The following is a 15312-nucleotide window of genomic DNA, read 5'->3' on the forward strand; positions in this document are numbered from 1 at the left end:
CCATTTCACTATCACCGGAGGAAATTTTTTGGAAAATAAAATTTAGCAAAATTTATTTAGCTTTGGTAATATTCTGTTAGAAGTGGCTAAAGATTTGATTTCCTTATGGAAGGTTAAATTGAATACATTCATATCCATCCCTTATGGTATCCATCCCTGAAAAGGATTTCAGAAGGAAGTAGAGGGCCAGTGTTGGTGGTGTACTACCTGTTTTCTCAAATAGATAAAAATAACTGAAATCTGCTGATATTCAGTAGCCTCACATGCTTCATGTGCTGCTGTGTACAAATGCATGGGATAAACAGTATTCCTGCCATGACTGCAACATGAATAAAAACTTCTCTGTGAGTATCTTTCACCTACTACTAGGGGAAAAAAAATCTATTAAGATGAATAAGTGCTGTATACACAGTTACTGCTAATTACCAAAATATTTTTCTACTAATTAGTGGAAAAACCATAGTAGTTTAAGACTGAGTGAATAGTTTGGAAAATACAAAAGCACAGAAGAAAGAGTGAAACTGGCTACAGAGAGCTGGCTCTGAATGCTCGAGTGATAGTTGGGTCATTACCAAGAGTAGAGAACATTCTACCATAATGTCTTCAAGTTTGCTACTATACATAAACATATGTAATTAAAGGACTGAATCTCAACTCAAAACAGTTGGAAGTCTAAATTATCATTCAAAAAGATGAGTAAGCCAGTAAACAGACAGACTCAACTTTGTGTTCTTGTATGCTAGCCATCTACAACTTGGAATTACACATTTTATTCCTAAAGCTTTCTGTCTTTCTGGGATGAAACATCGGTCATGAGAACTTTTCCTTTAATATTAGAGGGGAGGAAAAACCTTGGGGGAGAACACTTGTTCAAGGCAGCAAAATACAAAAACAGTAACAGAGAATGACAACTCTGTTCCAACAAATGCATAGCACTCTTTTGGCAATTTTTGGACGTAAATAGAAAGTGGAAAAAAAAATTAAAACAGTAAAAAGAAATGAAATGATGAAATGGATATTTCTCAATTATTGAAATTATCCTTTTAAAAAACAAAACTAAGTCAGGTATGTACCAGAGGTTAACTTTTGTCTTCATATCAACAACAAACCTGACAATTCTAAAATGTTAGACTATCTTAATATCTGCTACTGTCTAAATTAAGTGGTTATGCTAGTTAAACTCTCCTGAGCAACTCTAACTACAAACTGTATTTCAAAACGTTCTGTTTACTTTACACCATTCTGAACCACAGATGACAAAGTTTGCTTGAAGCTGTAATTACTCTGCAAAGCTGGGAAGCCAATTAGAGGGCCTGAAACCTGCCAGTTCCAAAAAAAAAAAAAAAAAAAAAAAAAAAAGCACAGATCATCTGTTCAGATTTTATTAAAAAGTTTAAAGTTTGAATTCTATAACTTTAACTATATAATCACCAGGATTCTTTTCCTAAATGCAGTCATTCAGCATAAAAAAAATAAATAGAAAAACACTAATAACATTTTATTATTTCATATATGAAAGGTTTCAACTTCAGCAGAATGTGTTGATATGGCTAGACAAGAATACTAAACATTCAAGCAGCCATAAAAAATGCACTAAAAAATGAACAGAAGGTTGCATATCTGAGAAATTATTTCTAATACAGACAATACAGACTGAGTTTTAGCACAGAGGATAACTTCCCGTGATTGTCAAATTATATCAAAAAAAATAGTATCAAGCCAATGCTTGCATTATTTATAATGTTTGCACTTTTTAAAATATAGGGAGAGTGCTGTCTTTACACAGATATAGATCTATCTATGTTTCTATTTGCATAATAATTTAACCTTGATTTCTTATTTTTCCCTTGGTCTTTCCTTTACAAGATAAACATTTTTCTCCCAACCTTTGTCTATTTAATTGTAAATCTGTTTTTTCTTTTTTAAATCAAAATTTAATGAACACACTCCTTACAAATACCTTTTTCTGTTGTTGCTACTCTGCACTCCAAATCAACACTTCTCAGATGACCTTTTTTCTTAGACAAAGAGGAGACAACTAGCAGAACTAATAGACCATTTTCATAACACAGAGACAAATACACATATTTCTGTTCATATACACAAGAAAATCCATGAATTTTACATTTAGGAACAAACATATGTGTGTACCCATACACACATCCTTAACTTGGTCCCCTTTTGATTGTCCCACTTGTTTACCCACTCCCTAAGGAAAATTTACCTCTCTGAGGCTTTCTAAAAGGCTTTGTTCTTTCTGATTACATCTTATATATGTAGATAAGTATCACCCTAAACTTAAGTTTGCTCACATAGAGATCTATGAACACAATTTAATATCTCTACTTTGACCCAAACAAAGATACAGGTTTACCCTAAAAATGCTATTCCCAAAACTGTTCATAATAGATTGTCTTTGACCATTGTTCCCTTGATCACATCTCTCTTTTTTTGGCATTTCCCATTTCTTACCCAGCTCTATCACATCAAATATGGATAGCTTTTCAGCATTGTCTGTCCCCACAGCATACTCTCATCCTTGTTATCATTTTTTATTCAGTATCAAAATGCCACCCATCCCTCTACTGTTACAATTTCTTCATCTGTTCTCTACAGCACTTCTAATTTCTCTCTGTTTGTCACACTAATTCTCTTTAAAATCCTCCTTAAAACTCTCCTTCACCATGCCTTAAAAAACAGGAGGGAGGGAAGGAGGAAGGAAGAAAAGGGAGATGAGAGTAAAAATCTAACCTTGACAATGGATTAGTTGTTGATCTGCTGAGACCACTGCCTGTACTACAGGCTAATACTGTCTCATTGTTTTCTCATACTCCCCCCATCTGTTTGCATCCATCTGCTGTCACTTGTTTTATATTTGGAATTTTAGTATTTTGGAGCAGGGACTGACTTTTTGTTCTCTATGGGTAAAAATCCCACTTCTGTGAGACTTGTCTCATGACAAGCACCTGTATGTGCTTTGATAATATAACAACATATATGACAGAAAAACCCCTTAATTATATTCCATGAATCTGTAGAAGATCAAACTTTGTGCAGTTCATAATGCTGCAAAGTCTTTCATTTCCAGTATTTCAAAAAGAACCAAAGTAGCATCTCTGTCTTCCTGTCACTACAAGAACTTTGTAATTGGCCCCTTCATGCAAAGAGGGCAAATGGAAATCGGAGATTTCTGCATGGGTTTTGCCTGGGCTTTACTTTGTTTTATGGAAGACAGTAAAACTATACATCCTTCTCTGTCTTTCATACAAAAATAAAACAGAGGAGTTTTTTTTAAGCAGCTGGGTATATCACATTGGCAAAAAAACTTTCAGGCCTGGCTATAAACTGCTAAGTCAAAGGAAAGGATATTGACTACAGCACCTAGAAACCATTCATTAAGTAATTTTCAAGCCTCCCAAACATTTCTCCATCCAACACAGAAGGAAATATTTCCTATACACAATAGGTTTGAGTTTGAATTTCCATAGATGTATTTGCAAATGCAGTATATGACGCATTGACTTTTTCTCTCCACAAGTATTTTCAGTATTGAATGAACATCACTTATTCACTTCTATTACTATTACTTTGGAATCAAATCCACATTGTAATTATAAGTACAGCTGTATCTTATCTCTGGGTTCATGTAATCCAGTATTGTGACTTTTTTTTTTAATGGACTTAAATCTCATTGAAAAGTCATTTTTGGAGTTGCACACAAGGTCAAGTCTAATGCTGAAGAATTTTGATACATAAATTAATCTCACTTAAAACAGACATACTTATTTTCCCACCCATTTCTATAAAAAATTTCTTTTGAATTCTTTAAGCCCTAATATTATTCCCCCCAAACCTTTCAATTTTCAATTTTTGAAGATTTTTAAGTCCTAAAATAATAAAATCTTATCTCTGGCCCACTGAAAAGTTAAGACTACGAAAAAGTAGCACAGATTCTCCATTCAGAATAGCCAAAGTTCTTGATAATCACTTCCACAAAGAAAATAAAAAATTTTAAAAAGTTTTTAAAAGGTTACCTTTTCATAATAACAATATAACAATAAATTGCTTTTTCTTTTTGAAGACAAGAAAAAGGGTAGCTGTACTAGAGTACTTAGAAAGCATTATCTTTCAAGATAGGAAAGAAGTTCCAGGTGACATCATTTTTGGCCAAAGCTCAAAGGATACTGTGAAGGGATACAGCTCTTCCCAATTATTCCCCAAGTAAAGATCAAAATGAAGGCAAAGGGCCAATTCTTAGAGATACTTCATCCCAAATGTGCTGTGTGATTACCTCCACACTCTCTGTGCATGTGAGAAGTTGAGGGTTTTTTAAATCAGTGAAGTCACAAATCTTCCTTAAGTAGAACTGAAGTAGAATTCTTCCCTGCTCTGCTTTCCCAAATAATGATGACAATCAAAGACTAAAGTGGTTTACATAAAGCAGCGTTTATTCCTCTTATACAACAGCGAGCCAGTTGAAAACAGCATTATGAGGCCATGTTGGGGGTTTTTGAGGGGGTGAGAGGGCACTGAGGAAATGCATCCTGTTACCCAGAGTATTCGTTTTGTTCTCAAAGAAGCATAATGGAGTTTTAAAAGACAGGACATTTTTATCAGGCCTTTCCCTCTCCAGAGAAGTCATACCAACTGAATCCAAAATTATTTTTAAACTGGTTCTGACTGCATAAATGCCTAAGCAAAAGCAATTTAAATTAACATATTTTATTTTGCAGTTGAAGTGGGCTAGGAATGCACACCCACTCAGTTACCGTGACTCAGTCAATCAAGAGTATCTGTACAAGCTACAGCAGTTTGATTACTTGCAACTGCTCCTCTCTACCTGAAAAGAGCTGAACTGATTTTGAACCAGACAATTCCAGTAAGCTCACACCTCTGACTTTCCCCCTGAAAACCAGTATCACCCGCTTTCAAGCTTTCACAATGAACTTCCCACCCATGTAATTACACCGCCTTCATTTATCTTCAAGTGCACAGTAAGATACCACGGCAGAGCTTTTTGTGAGTCTCACTGTCAGGGCATGAGCATTAAGGGACTAACAGCCTCCTTCAAACACACAGCTCTGGCAACTCCCATTTAAAAGAAGGTGGTTCTGTTAGGTATAAAATAAGCTGGCTCCACAGGAGAGGAGCCAGTGATTCCTACACACTATTCAGTGTCACCAGTTCTGGCTGATTTGTTCACCCTGCAACCTTGCAGCAGTCCCAAGCTGCAGTGCAGGGTGCCCATAGCTGCCTTCCCTGTGCACCTGAAGCTGGGAGAGGAGTGGCCACAGAGGGGTAAAGTCCATTCAGGACACCTAAGGCCACCCTGTGTCCTTCCCCAGGGCTTAGCTCCACCCAGCCCCACTCTGTCATACCCTTCACTCAACCGTGTTTCATCTTCAGCACTCTAAGAGAGATCCCTCACCTCCATTTCAGCCCCCTGCATTCTGAGTGGCACCAATGGACTGAAGCACGTGTGTGCTGCCTCCGTCTCTCCCTCTCTAAGTGAAGAGTCCACCTGTTTACACACACACTTCCAAATGCCTTCCCCTCACACTTCCTCCCAGAACATCCCAAGGAAAAGGGATGGCCTGTGAACACTCCATTCCATGACAACACATACCCCAGTGAGAAAGGCTCTATTAGCAAAGACACATTTATCACTGGAAGCACTTAGCAGTATGTAAAATAACTTCATTCTCTCCAGCCCTCTCGTCGTTCCCAATGGAGTTCACAAATGACAAAAGACCAAGGAAAGAGAAATGCTTAGAGAAATGCAGAACTTTAAAGTTACCTTGGAAAAAATCAGGGAGCCACTCTAGGGGAAATGATACTATGCATGGGAAAGAGCTTTACTTTTGTAAAGCTGATGTCACAGGAGTGGAAGACTGGGGACACTGGTGGGAAAATACCTGCTTGATGGAAGTAACTAGCTTGACAGAGCTGCTTAAGAAAGTTTTAAACTACACAAAAAGTATTATACAAAGTAGAACTGTGCAAACTTTCCTGTGTTTAACTCCAACAGCACTACGAAAATAATACCACAGCCTTGGCCTTTTCTGCTTAAATAACAAATTGCAAGCAAGAGCCAAAGATGTCTATCATTTGGAGAGCAAAAAGTAGACTGAGACCACACTCTCACTTTACAGATAGCTACAAAGATTACATGAAGATAGGACTGTAAAGACATATCTTTAAGTCCCTGCCAACCTAATCAAGATGGTATTAACAGTGATCTCACACTCCATCTGCCTGGCTAGTAATTTATGAAAAACGTACTTCACTATTACAGGAAAAATATGTTGCGCTGCTTGTGGCCACAAACCTACTGCAGCAGCTCAGGAACTCTTGGATCAGAGGCCATGAGACCAGTTCTTGACATTTACCAGGTACTTCCCATGAGATGTGATTCATTCATACAGCAATTCTGTTTGTTTATTTGCCCTACTGATGATCTCATCTTCAGACAGATAAAATAGCTGATAAAAAAACTTACAGTCCCTTGCAATTTAGAGTGTAATACCATCCTGGTTTGCTTTTCATCCTGTGAATTCTACACAGGCACTCCACTTAATTTCATGGGATTCTTCTGATGAGTGATATATCTCCCTATTCTTGCACTGATCAGCCAACATTTCTGATAAAATTACACCTTTTCCTGTCAGAAAAACAGAAACAGTAATCTGACTTATCAAAACTGGATTTTTTTCAATTAATATTGCTTGTTCCTTTAGCTTACACAGCCTAAGAATCAGATGTATGAGATTTGCTAGTTGCAGAAAGGATTTTTTTTTTGTTTTGGGCAGGGGGGTGGTGATGGTGTCATTTTGGAAAACAATGTGAAATCTTTCAATTTCCATCAAGGCAAAGTTCAGGGCAGAATTCTAATATCAGAATCACATAACAAAACCTCTGGGTACCAAAAAACCCCACCAAAAACCAGTAGCAACACACTGGTAATTATGCTATAATAATTGCTAATTATGTATTTCTTTGCCTAGCAGAACTACCATTTGGATCATCCTTCTACTTGCTGCAGCAAGAGAAGACAGAATAAGCAATGAAGAACATGGTAAGGCAGGACAAAATAACCCACTGTATTTCTAGAAATTGCCTTTCTGCTGCAAACCAGGGGAAAAGTATCTAGAAAAATACTACCTGCTAAAAAAGAGTAGTCAGAATATGTAGAGCAATAACTAAGGAATGAACAATGGCCTATGATTTAGTCAATTCCTACTCATATGAACAATTTAAAGACATCACTGCTTTTATGCTGAATCCCAACAAGACAAAATGAGCCTCTAATACCATTAGAAGGTTTGCACAATCAATATAATTTTCTACTGCAATCAGAATATGCAAAGTTTTCCTCTTCTAGCTGTGATATGAGACATAGGCTTGGAGCACAAGATTATTTTCTCACCAAATAAAATAGATAAATTACTTTGTATACACAAAGGCTGAGTCAGTCTCAAGTACAATTTTATCACGAAAAGAGGAAAATTCAGTCTCAGTAGCATTTGTTCCATCTTCAGCAGTGAAGGTGAAGGGAACTCTTTCCCTAAGAACAAATACTCTCGTGGTGGTTCCATAAAACTAAACATTGCCATTTTTTGTATTGCAGTACACTTAATAAATTTTGAAAGAAATTGGGTAAATTCTCTAGTGTTCCTTTGAAACTTTCTAGCTGTGCTATTTGCACTCAGAGAGATTTTTTTTGCCCCCCCCTTAATTGTCTCCTAAAATACTTTCATTTCCGTTCAGAAACACTCACCAATCTCACTCTGACAGATCAAAAACCTAGAATTTGTCTTTTAGAAACATTCTTGGAAAACACGCAATCTTCACTTTATCCAACAGATACACACTTTGTAGCTTTGTTAATATATGCAAATTGTCTGATTGCTTGAAATTACTCATTAACCAGGCTGGAGAGCTGATTACCTGATTATCCAAGAGAAAAATAACTTAGCATGATTTTGTGTCATTTGAAAGTCTAGATAATTTTCTAATTAATTTGAGTTTTCAAGTGAATTCAGAGATACTAATGAAAAACAGACAAGAGGTCAGCGATCTAAATAAAGGTAAACTTTCCAGGAATTTTCTTCTTACAGCAATCATTTGTCAAATGTTGTTGTTATTTAGAGACACTTCATGCACACACACAAAAAATGAGAACTCAGACTTCCAAAAAACATTCAAAACCCAATGCATGGTTCTTCCATGCTACTGGAAACAGATCTTGTAGAGCTGGATGTTAAGATTAGTGGTGCACTGGTATGGCACATGGCATTAAACTTGCAGTGTTACCAATAAATTCTGAATTACACAGGAAGCAATATGTAGCAGATAATCTGTCAATATGCTGAGAGAATAATAAATACTGGAAATACATACTTGCCACTGAAAAGTTGTTGAGTGGATATGGCAGATCCACATCCTGGGGCTTCTCCTTATAGCCTATGAAAGAGCCATCTGTCTTTAGCAGGAAGTATCTTGGCCGCCAGTTTTTTATATATTCTCCTAAAGGAGAAGAAAAAAAAAAGTTCATTAACACTGTAGAAAAAAACTCAAACTTGAATATTAAAAAACATATCACATTATTGGTATCAAACATTAATTATACCAAAATCTTTTCAGATGTTTTCAATTTACAGAGAAAACCTTAACTCTGTCCAAAAGAAGGGAAAATTGAATTGCAATAGTAAGCCTGGACTGTGCAACAATGCCTCTGGAATATAAGGATACAAGTATGGTATACTAATATTGTATCATTCTGAATTTTATCAGACTATACTTTTCAAATATCCTGCATGCTTACACCATAAATAATTAAACTTTTTTTTTCAGGCAAAAAACCCAAACTCTACAGCTTGACTTTTAATAACCAAATGAAATCTAAACTGCTACAAGGTAGAACACTTACTCTGCTGAACCAAACCAGAAGTCATTAATTTTCTCCAAACATACACTAAGCAAACACAAGGAAATTGGGGATAATGGAAAAACCTACACAAAATATACTTTAAAAATATAACTGAAAGCAAAAGGAATAAACAAGAAAAAGTAGAAGCCAATTACCTTCTAAGAGGTAAGTCCACCAATAAACCTACCATGCCACCTTCCCCCTACCCCAGCCTGGGCAAAAGATTCTGCATTCTGAATCCATGAGGAATTTAGGAACAGAAACACACAGAACACACAACCCCTTAATTGATGCCCCTTATTTGCTATTAAGGGTGAAAAATGTCCTTACTACTATTATACTTTATAAAGCCACACCAGAATTCAGCCACAATTTCATTTTTAGAGTGCAAGTACCCAGTTCGGTACCGGTTAGTTTAGATTTGCCCAACTTCCCTCGTCTTTGATTTCTGTAAATCCTGGAGAATAAATAATGACTATAACTAAAACTGTATTTAAAGTCACTGTTTCATCATTATACAAGGGAACATTTTCAGGAAAAAAAGCGTATTAACAATGCAGAATTTCCAACAAGGAACCCAGAACTTCTGACCATTTGTGAGATGCTCAGAGTGAACCATCCCAGGGGCTGCACTGCTCCTGGGCTAAGCCCCAACCTGGCAGTGCCCTTTACCACCTCAGCACCTTGTTAGCTATAGCTACACAGCTCTTAGGCCATTCAAATTCAGGAAGAAGCTTACATCCATCTAACACAGAGGTTACTTCACTAAAGGGTAATCTAAAAATTCATTAATTGCACCTTCACCTTTCCATCACAGCAATCAACCAATTGTCACTGAAGTTCAACATGGAAATTGCTGATACGGCCTTGATGAACTTGAGCACAGCTTGAAAGGATTTTGACAATACCCGTGGCTTAACAAATCCAACTGCAGCCACTAACATGTCCAATTTTCATGTATTTAAGCAGAGAAGGCAATTAGGGAATACAAGATGGAAAAAAGAACAATCAACAGTGGGCTATTGAGGCTGGCTTACATAGCAAAACTCTTCCTATTTAGTCCTGCTTCTAAATAACAGGGTACTTGCTTGACCTTCCTACACAGTCATTTACACACAGATAGAATGAATTGAAAAAGTCCAAGTGTGACTTTATTTGACCACTGAATGAATAGAGCAGATAAGACACTAGTTACATTTGTATTGATGCAGGGCTTTATCTCAGGCCTCTGGTTGTAGTTTGGCTGGGAACATCCCTACTGACGCTGCCAGTCTGAGCTCATTTCACATCAGGAAACCCCAGCTAACGTGAAAGTATGCAATAAAAACCAAAATAAAACAAACAGGTACAAGATACTCTGTAAGAAGAAGAAACACAAGTGCAGTGTGGGAAAATAAATGTGTAACTTTAATACCAACAACACTGAAAAACTATATTAGCATTACCTGAAAAGCAATAAATTAAGTTTGCTGAATACTTGAACATGAAATAACTATAGGCCTAAGTAAAGGTATGAGTCATATTTTAAAAATATTTAAAATATGCCCTGCAACATGGACTCATTAGTTGAAAAACAAAACCTTATGTATCAGATCATCCAATATAAGTTTTAAAAATATTAACATCTTAGTTGTTTTCTTAGAGATGAAAAAGAGAATCTTCTGCACTTTTCTAATTAATTATATCTCATTTCATTGTATGAGTAAGTGAGAGAAAGAAAGTGTCTGTTACTGGGTTTGCAGTCTATCCAGATCTTAGTCTTGCCTAGAGGACAGGCACCTAAACCTGCCGAGGAATTCAAGGATAGCATGGAGACAATACATATCAACATGCCTAGAGCAGGTCAGCCATCCAAGGGCTCAGGTTTCAAGGAGAGTCCTCCTTTCTGCAAGGGATAAACTGGAGAGGGAGATAAGCAGACTCTGCTCTAAGGATCAGGGCTGATAGGGTAAGCACACTTCATGGTGAGTCAGCAGAGAATGGCAGCCTTTGTTTGCTCACACTCACTCTCCAGAATGAAACCTGATGGAAGAGGAGACCATTCTACAGGTGCCCTTGGAGACTCAGCACACACTTCTCTGATCCCTCACTGCCTCTTCACCGCTTAGGACAATACTTCAGGCTGAGCACCCAGTAGCAGCCAAACACACATTCTCTTCATCAGAAAACTGGACAGATTTTTAATCACCTGCTGAGTTCTGCAGCTGATGTTGAAGAGCAGAATTGCACTTTCAAGCTCCTCTGAAGATAGTTAGCAATTCTGGATAAAAGCTAATCATAAGACAGGCAAGTACCAGTTTACCTATGAGTATAGCTGTACCTCTGTCTTCACTCTACACACTATATCCAGACACAGAAAAAGCAACTTAAAAACAATTGTAAAATGCTATGGCTTCATAAGGATCCATATACTTCTTTCACAGACCTATTTTTTTGAAGAATGTTTTTCCCAAGTGGTTTCCCAACATGAACCATGGTCAGACTACTTTTTCAAAACAGCTATACAAACATGCACACGCACAAACCTTGGTAAATACCAATATTCCGATTCCTCTCCAAGCCCTATACATGAATATTTATCATCTGCCCTGTATTTATTTTGTAATACAATTAACAAATGGGTGAACACTTTTGAAGACTAAACGGTGATATCAGTGAACAGTTCACTTAGCAGCTCAAGTGGGTGAAGGGCTCTCAAGATGCACTCTAGGTGCTCTCTTATAACTGCATTCCTTCTACAGAATCTGCCTAAAGATAGAAAAACATTTTAGTCCATACCTCTTAATATATATGCTTATTGATTTGCCTTGAAAGAAATTCTCCATTAAAGAAATGCTAAAGCAAAGCAGAGTATTTTAAAAGAAAAAATACTTCCACATGTCTTCTAACTTAGCAGCCTTGCATAAAAAAAAAAGGGGGTATTTCCCAGTAATACCAAAATTACATCACTTTAAAGATATTTGGAATGTATGTATATTAAATACCTCAATACAAGCAAACTAGGGGAAATTCTCATGTGAAATTTCTTAAAGCAAGTGAAAAGTAATTCTATGAGAGAAAACTCCAGGCAGGCTAACCAAACCACAAGATATCCTGACAATTCAATAAAATGGAGCTGCAGTATTTAAAAAAGCCAATATCTATCTGCCATAGAGCAATAATCGGTTTGTAACCTGCTTCCTGCTGAGTTAATGTAAGTTTAATTACTATTTTGCCTAAATTTACACCCTTCTAAGTTGAAAACCACATTCTTTTAGGATGTGTTACTACTGCAGCAAAGAAAACCAAGTAATTCCTACATCATTTTAATTCTAGGCAAAGTTTTTTAAGCTCCTTCACGAAAGTGGCTAGAATATGCATCTTGCTGATACAGACAATAAATACATACACACAAAATACAAATTTTATGTTGTTGAGGTCTACTTTTTTAATAACTACTGCGAGAATACACCCAAAAGATTAAGTAAGACAGCAGTATATTCATGAAGCACATGAAAATTCAATCTGATCTTCATGCAAAAAGCACCCTCGTAACATGCAACTCTTTAATTAACGTTGTATTTAATAATACACTGGCTAACAACAGTAACAAAGAGTGCTTAATGAAGGTTTGTTTAGAACATGACCCTCGTGGCTGCCTCTTTATTTGCCTCTGTACTGCAGCCTTAATGATTTTTCTTTTTTTGCCTTTGACAGCCAGTAACAAGAAACCTGCCTTCAGGACATTTCACAAAATGTTTATTGCAGTGATGCAACGTTGCTGATTTTCATACTTTTGGGAAGCTTCAGAAAGGAGAGCTTTCTAAGAAATCGTATGAATAGTAAAAAAAAAAATCTGTGTTAGACAAATGTATCACGCAAAAGTTTGTAATTTTTTTTTATTTTACCTCACAACTCAAACTCTCTCTTCAAATATGTGTTTCACCTCAAATTCGGCAGTTGCTATTGTTAGTCTCACCATTTGTAGTCCTTCAGCATATGGAAATTCAGCAATTATTGAAAAATTAATTAATAATTTAAAATTAGTCTTATTATTTTAAAATGTATTTTTTAAAAACCACTTTTGCCCAACATCTACTTTTTTCAATATGTAAATGGTTTCAGAGGTGTGAAGGAAATGTCTTTAATATACAGTGCTGATAAGCAACAGAAACCTGAGTTCAAAAACTTGCTTCCTTAAAAGAAGCAACAGCTGCCATACAGACATAAGTGAGATTTAGGGAAAAAAAACCTCCAAAAAGAGAACACACCAAAATTCTGCCTCTTGTCTGCTTCAATTTACTCAAATGGATTTAATTGAAATAATACACATACATCATCTCCCTTTTTTTTTCTTTTTTTTAAGGCACTTTTTTTTGTTAGATCAAACTCCCTATAATAACATTTAATAAACAGAGGGAAAAAATAATTTATTGAAGAGCATTAAGCAACATTATATAAAAGTAAATCATACAATTATATGCATTTTTTTTAAAGAAACAACTGTAATTAATGTCAGGTCAAATAAAATTATCAGAAATAATGCCAGTGGTTTTGAGATTGAATTTCCTTACCTTGGCCCTCTGAGGGCAGTGTTACCTAACACACGATTGGAAGCATCAGCAGAGTGTTTGATTAACTCAGTAGACACTAAGTAAATGCAAAGCACTTCTGTTAGAATATTTACTTCTTTTTAATTTCATTATAAGAAACTTGCAGCACAGTTCAAAGCTACTGTAAAAAATAAATGGTTAAGATAATCAAAAGATATACCAATGCTCATAACTTATGTCCTTCAGTCTAATGTATGTAATAATATATTATGCAAAGTATTTTACAAAATCTTATTGCATAGCAAAAATTTAAATGAAACTGTGATTTTTTTCCTTACATGCCTTAGCATTTTAAAAGGTATTTTTATTAGATGCCCTCTCATAAGTATTTGCTGGCAGTTCAAAGAAAAGCAGAATTTGGAACTACCACTTTCTGGTTCTCTCTTACTCTGTGAGACAGTGATTATTTATTTATACTAATGTTTTCCAACAGATCCCAGTAATGCTGAATGACATTTTGAGCACATCTGTACTCACATTAGACAAATGAATTTTTCCAGTCCCAGCTGAGAAATAGGAAACATCTCATGATACATGTGGGCATTGGCTTATACCACAGCTAGGTTTCCATTTAGTTCCTTGCAAATTTTGGGAAGTTTAGGTGAGAAAGTTCAAGTCCCTTTCACTGCCCACAACATGTCAATAATGCAGCTCAGAGTGCTGGGTTTCTGCCCAGCTGGGCACAGGTACGTGGTGAGAAAGCAGCGAACCCCCCCAGATGTGAACATCCTGCAGAAGGCAGCCAGCAGCCCCGGTATGAGCTCCAGAAGTGCCTCGGCTGAGCACGGGGGGAGGAAAGCAGGGCCAGCCCTCTGTCCTCCCTGCCAGCCCAGATGCACTGAAGAGCTGGCAGACACAAGATTCTTTGTTCCTGAAGCAGTGCTAAGGAGTGACCGAGGAGAAGGGCTCCCGGTAGTAAAGCAGATTCCTCCCGAGCAGAGGTGCAGTCGCAGGCAGGGAGAAGCCACGAGCAGCTCTCTCCATGGTTCAGGTGCACGTCTGCAGCTACAGTGATGGGGAGGACCAATCTCCCCAATGGAAAGATTCTCCCTGCTCTTACTGTGGGGTTTTCTTCCCTCCCAGGTTGTGAATGCAATGTACAAACATATTCCAGGGTTGTAGGGCTCAAATCACCAGCCACCATGGTTTTTTCATGATGATTGGTAGAGTGAGTCATTGTCCTATCTTGTACAAATGCAGCAGCACTCCAGCCCCTGCTATTTATTCAATGATTTCCTGTTGCATTAATAATCTTTTCTCTAAAACATACAAAAAAATCTAGAGGAAAGTTTTCAATAACAGAGAGGGAGACATACCATTATTCACACAAATGCAGTTTTGAAATTAGGCATCTACAATATCCACTCAAAATTACTGGTGTATTTTGGCAACACATGGAAAATAAATGTTCATTTTCATATGCATGCAATTTTGTCCTTTTAAAAAATCATACCAGAAATACTGAGTGAGCTGACATCCTGACAAATTGAGAATTGACCTTTACCATGCCCATTGTGAGCCAGCAGGAAGAAAAACTTGCCAGTTTCAACATCACTCTCACTTCCCCTTCATTCTTGAAGGATAAGAATCAGAACAATAAATAAATTAAATAGCAGTTGCTATTAGCACATGCTGTCTGGAACAACAGAGTCCTGTATTGCATCAGCATCTCTGAGCAACAAAGGTGATCAATATTTTCTAAATATGCTTGCTATTCAGGAATGGAAAACCAAGGTCTGTATTCTGGAAACATTTAGGAACGCTGCTCACATTTTTGAAGTATCTCTCTTG

At 36.8% G+C, this 15312-nt stretch overlaps 1 protein-coding gene across 2 annotated transcripts in view; it reads right to left on the reverse strand.

The window, feature by feature from the left end:
• Positions 1-15312, reverse strand: part of AKT3 (AKT serine/threonine kinase 3) — a 153501-nt gene that overhangs the window by 66161 nt on the left and 72028 nt on the right. For both annotated transcript variants that reach the window (XM_063390947.1, XM_063390946.1), the window contains exon 3: positions 8401-8526. In XM_063390947.1, coding sequence (XP_063247017.1) covers positions 8401-8526 — 126 coding nt within the window. The remainder of the gene's footprint in view (positions 1-8400; positions 8527-15312) is intronic.

This window comes from Prinia subflava, chromosome 2, assembly GCF_021018805.1.
Source record: "Prinia subflava isolate CZ2003 ecotype Zambia chromosome 2, Cam_Psub_1.2, whole genome shotgun sequence".
NCBI lineage: Eukaryota > Metazoa > Chordata > Aves > Passeriformes > Cisticolidae > Prinia > Prinia subflava.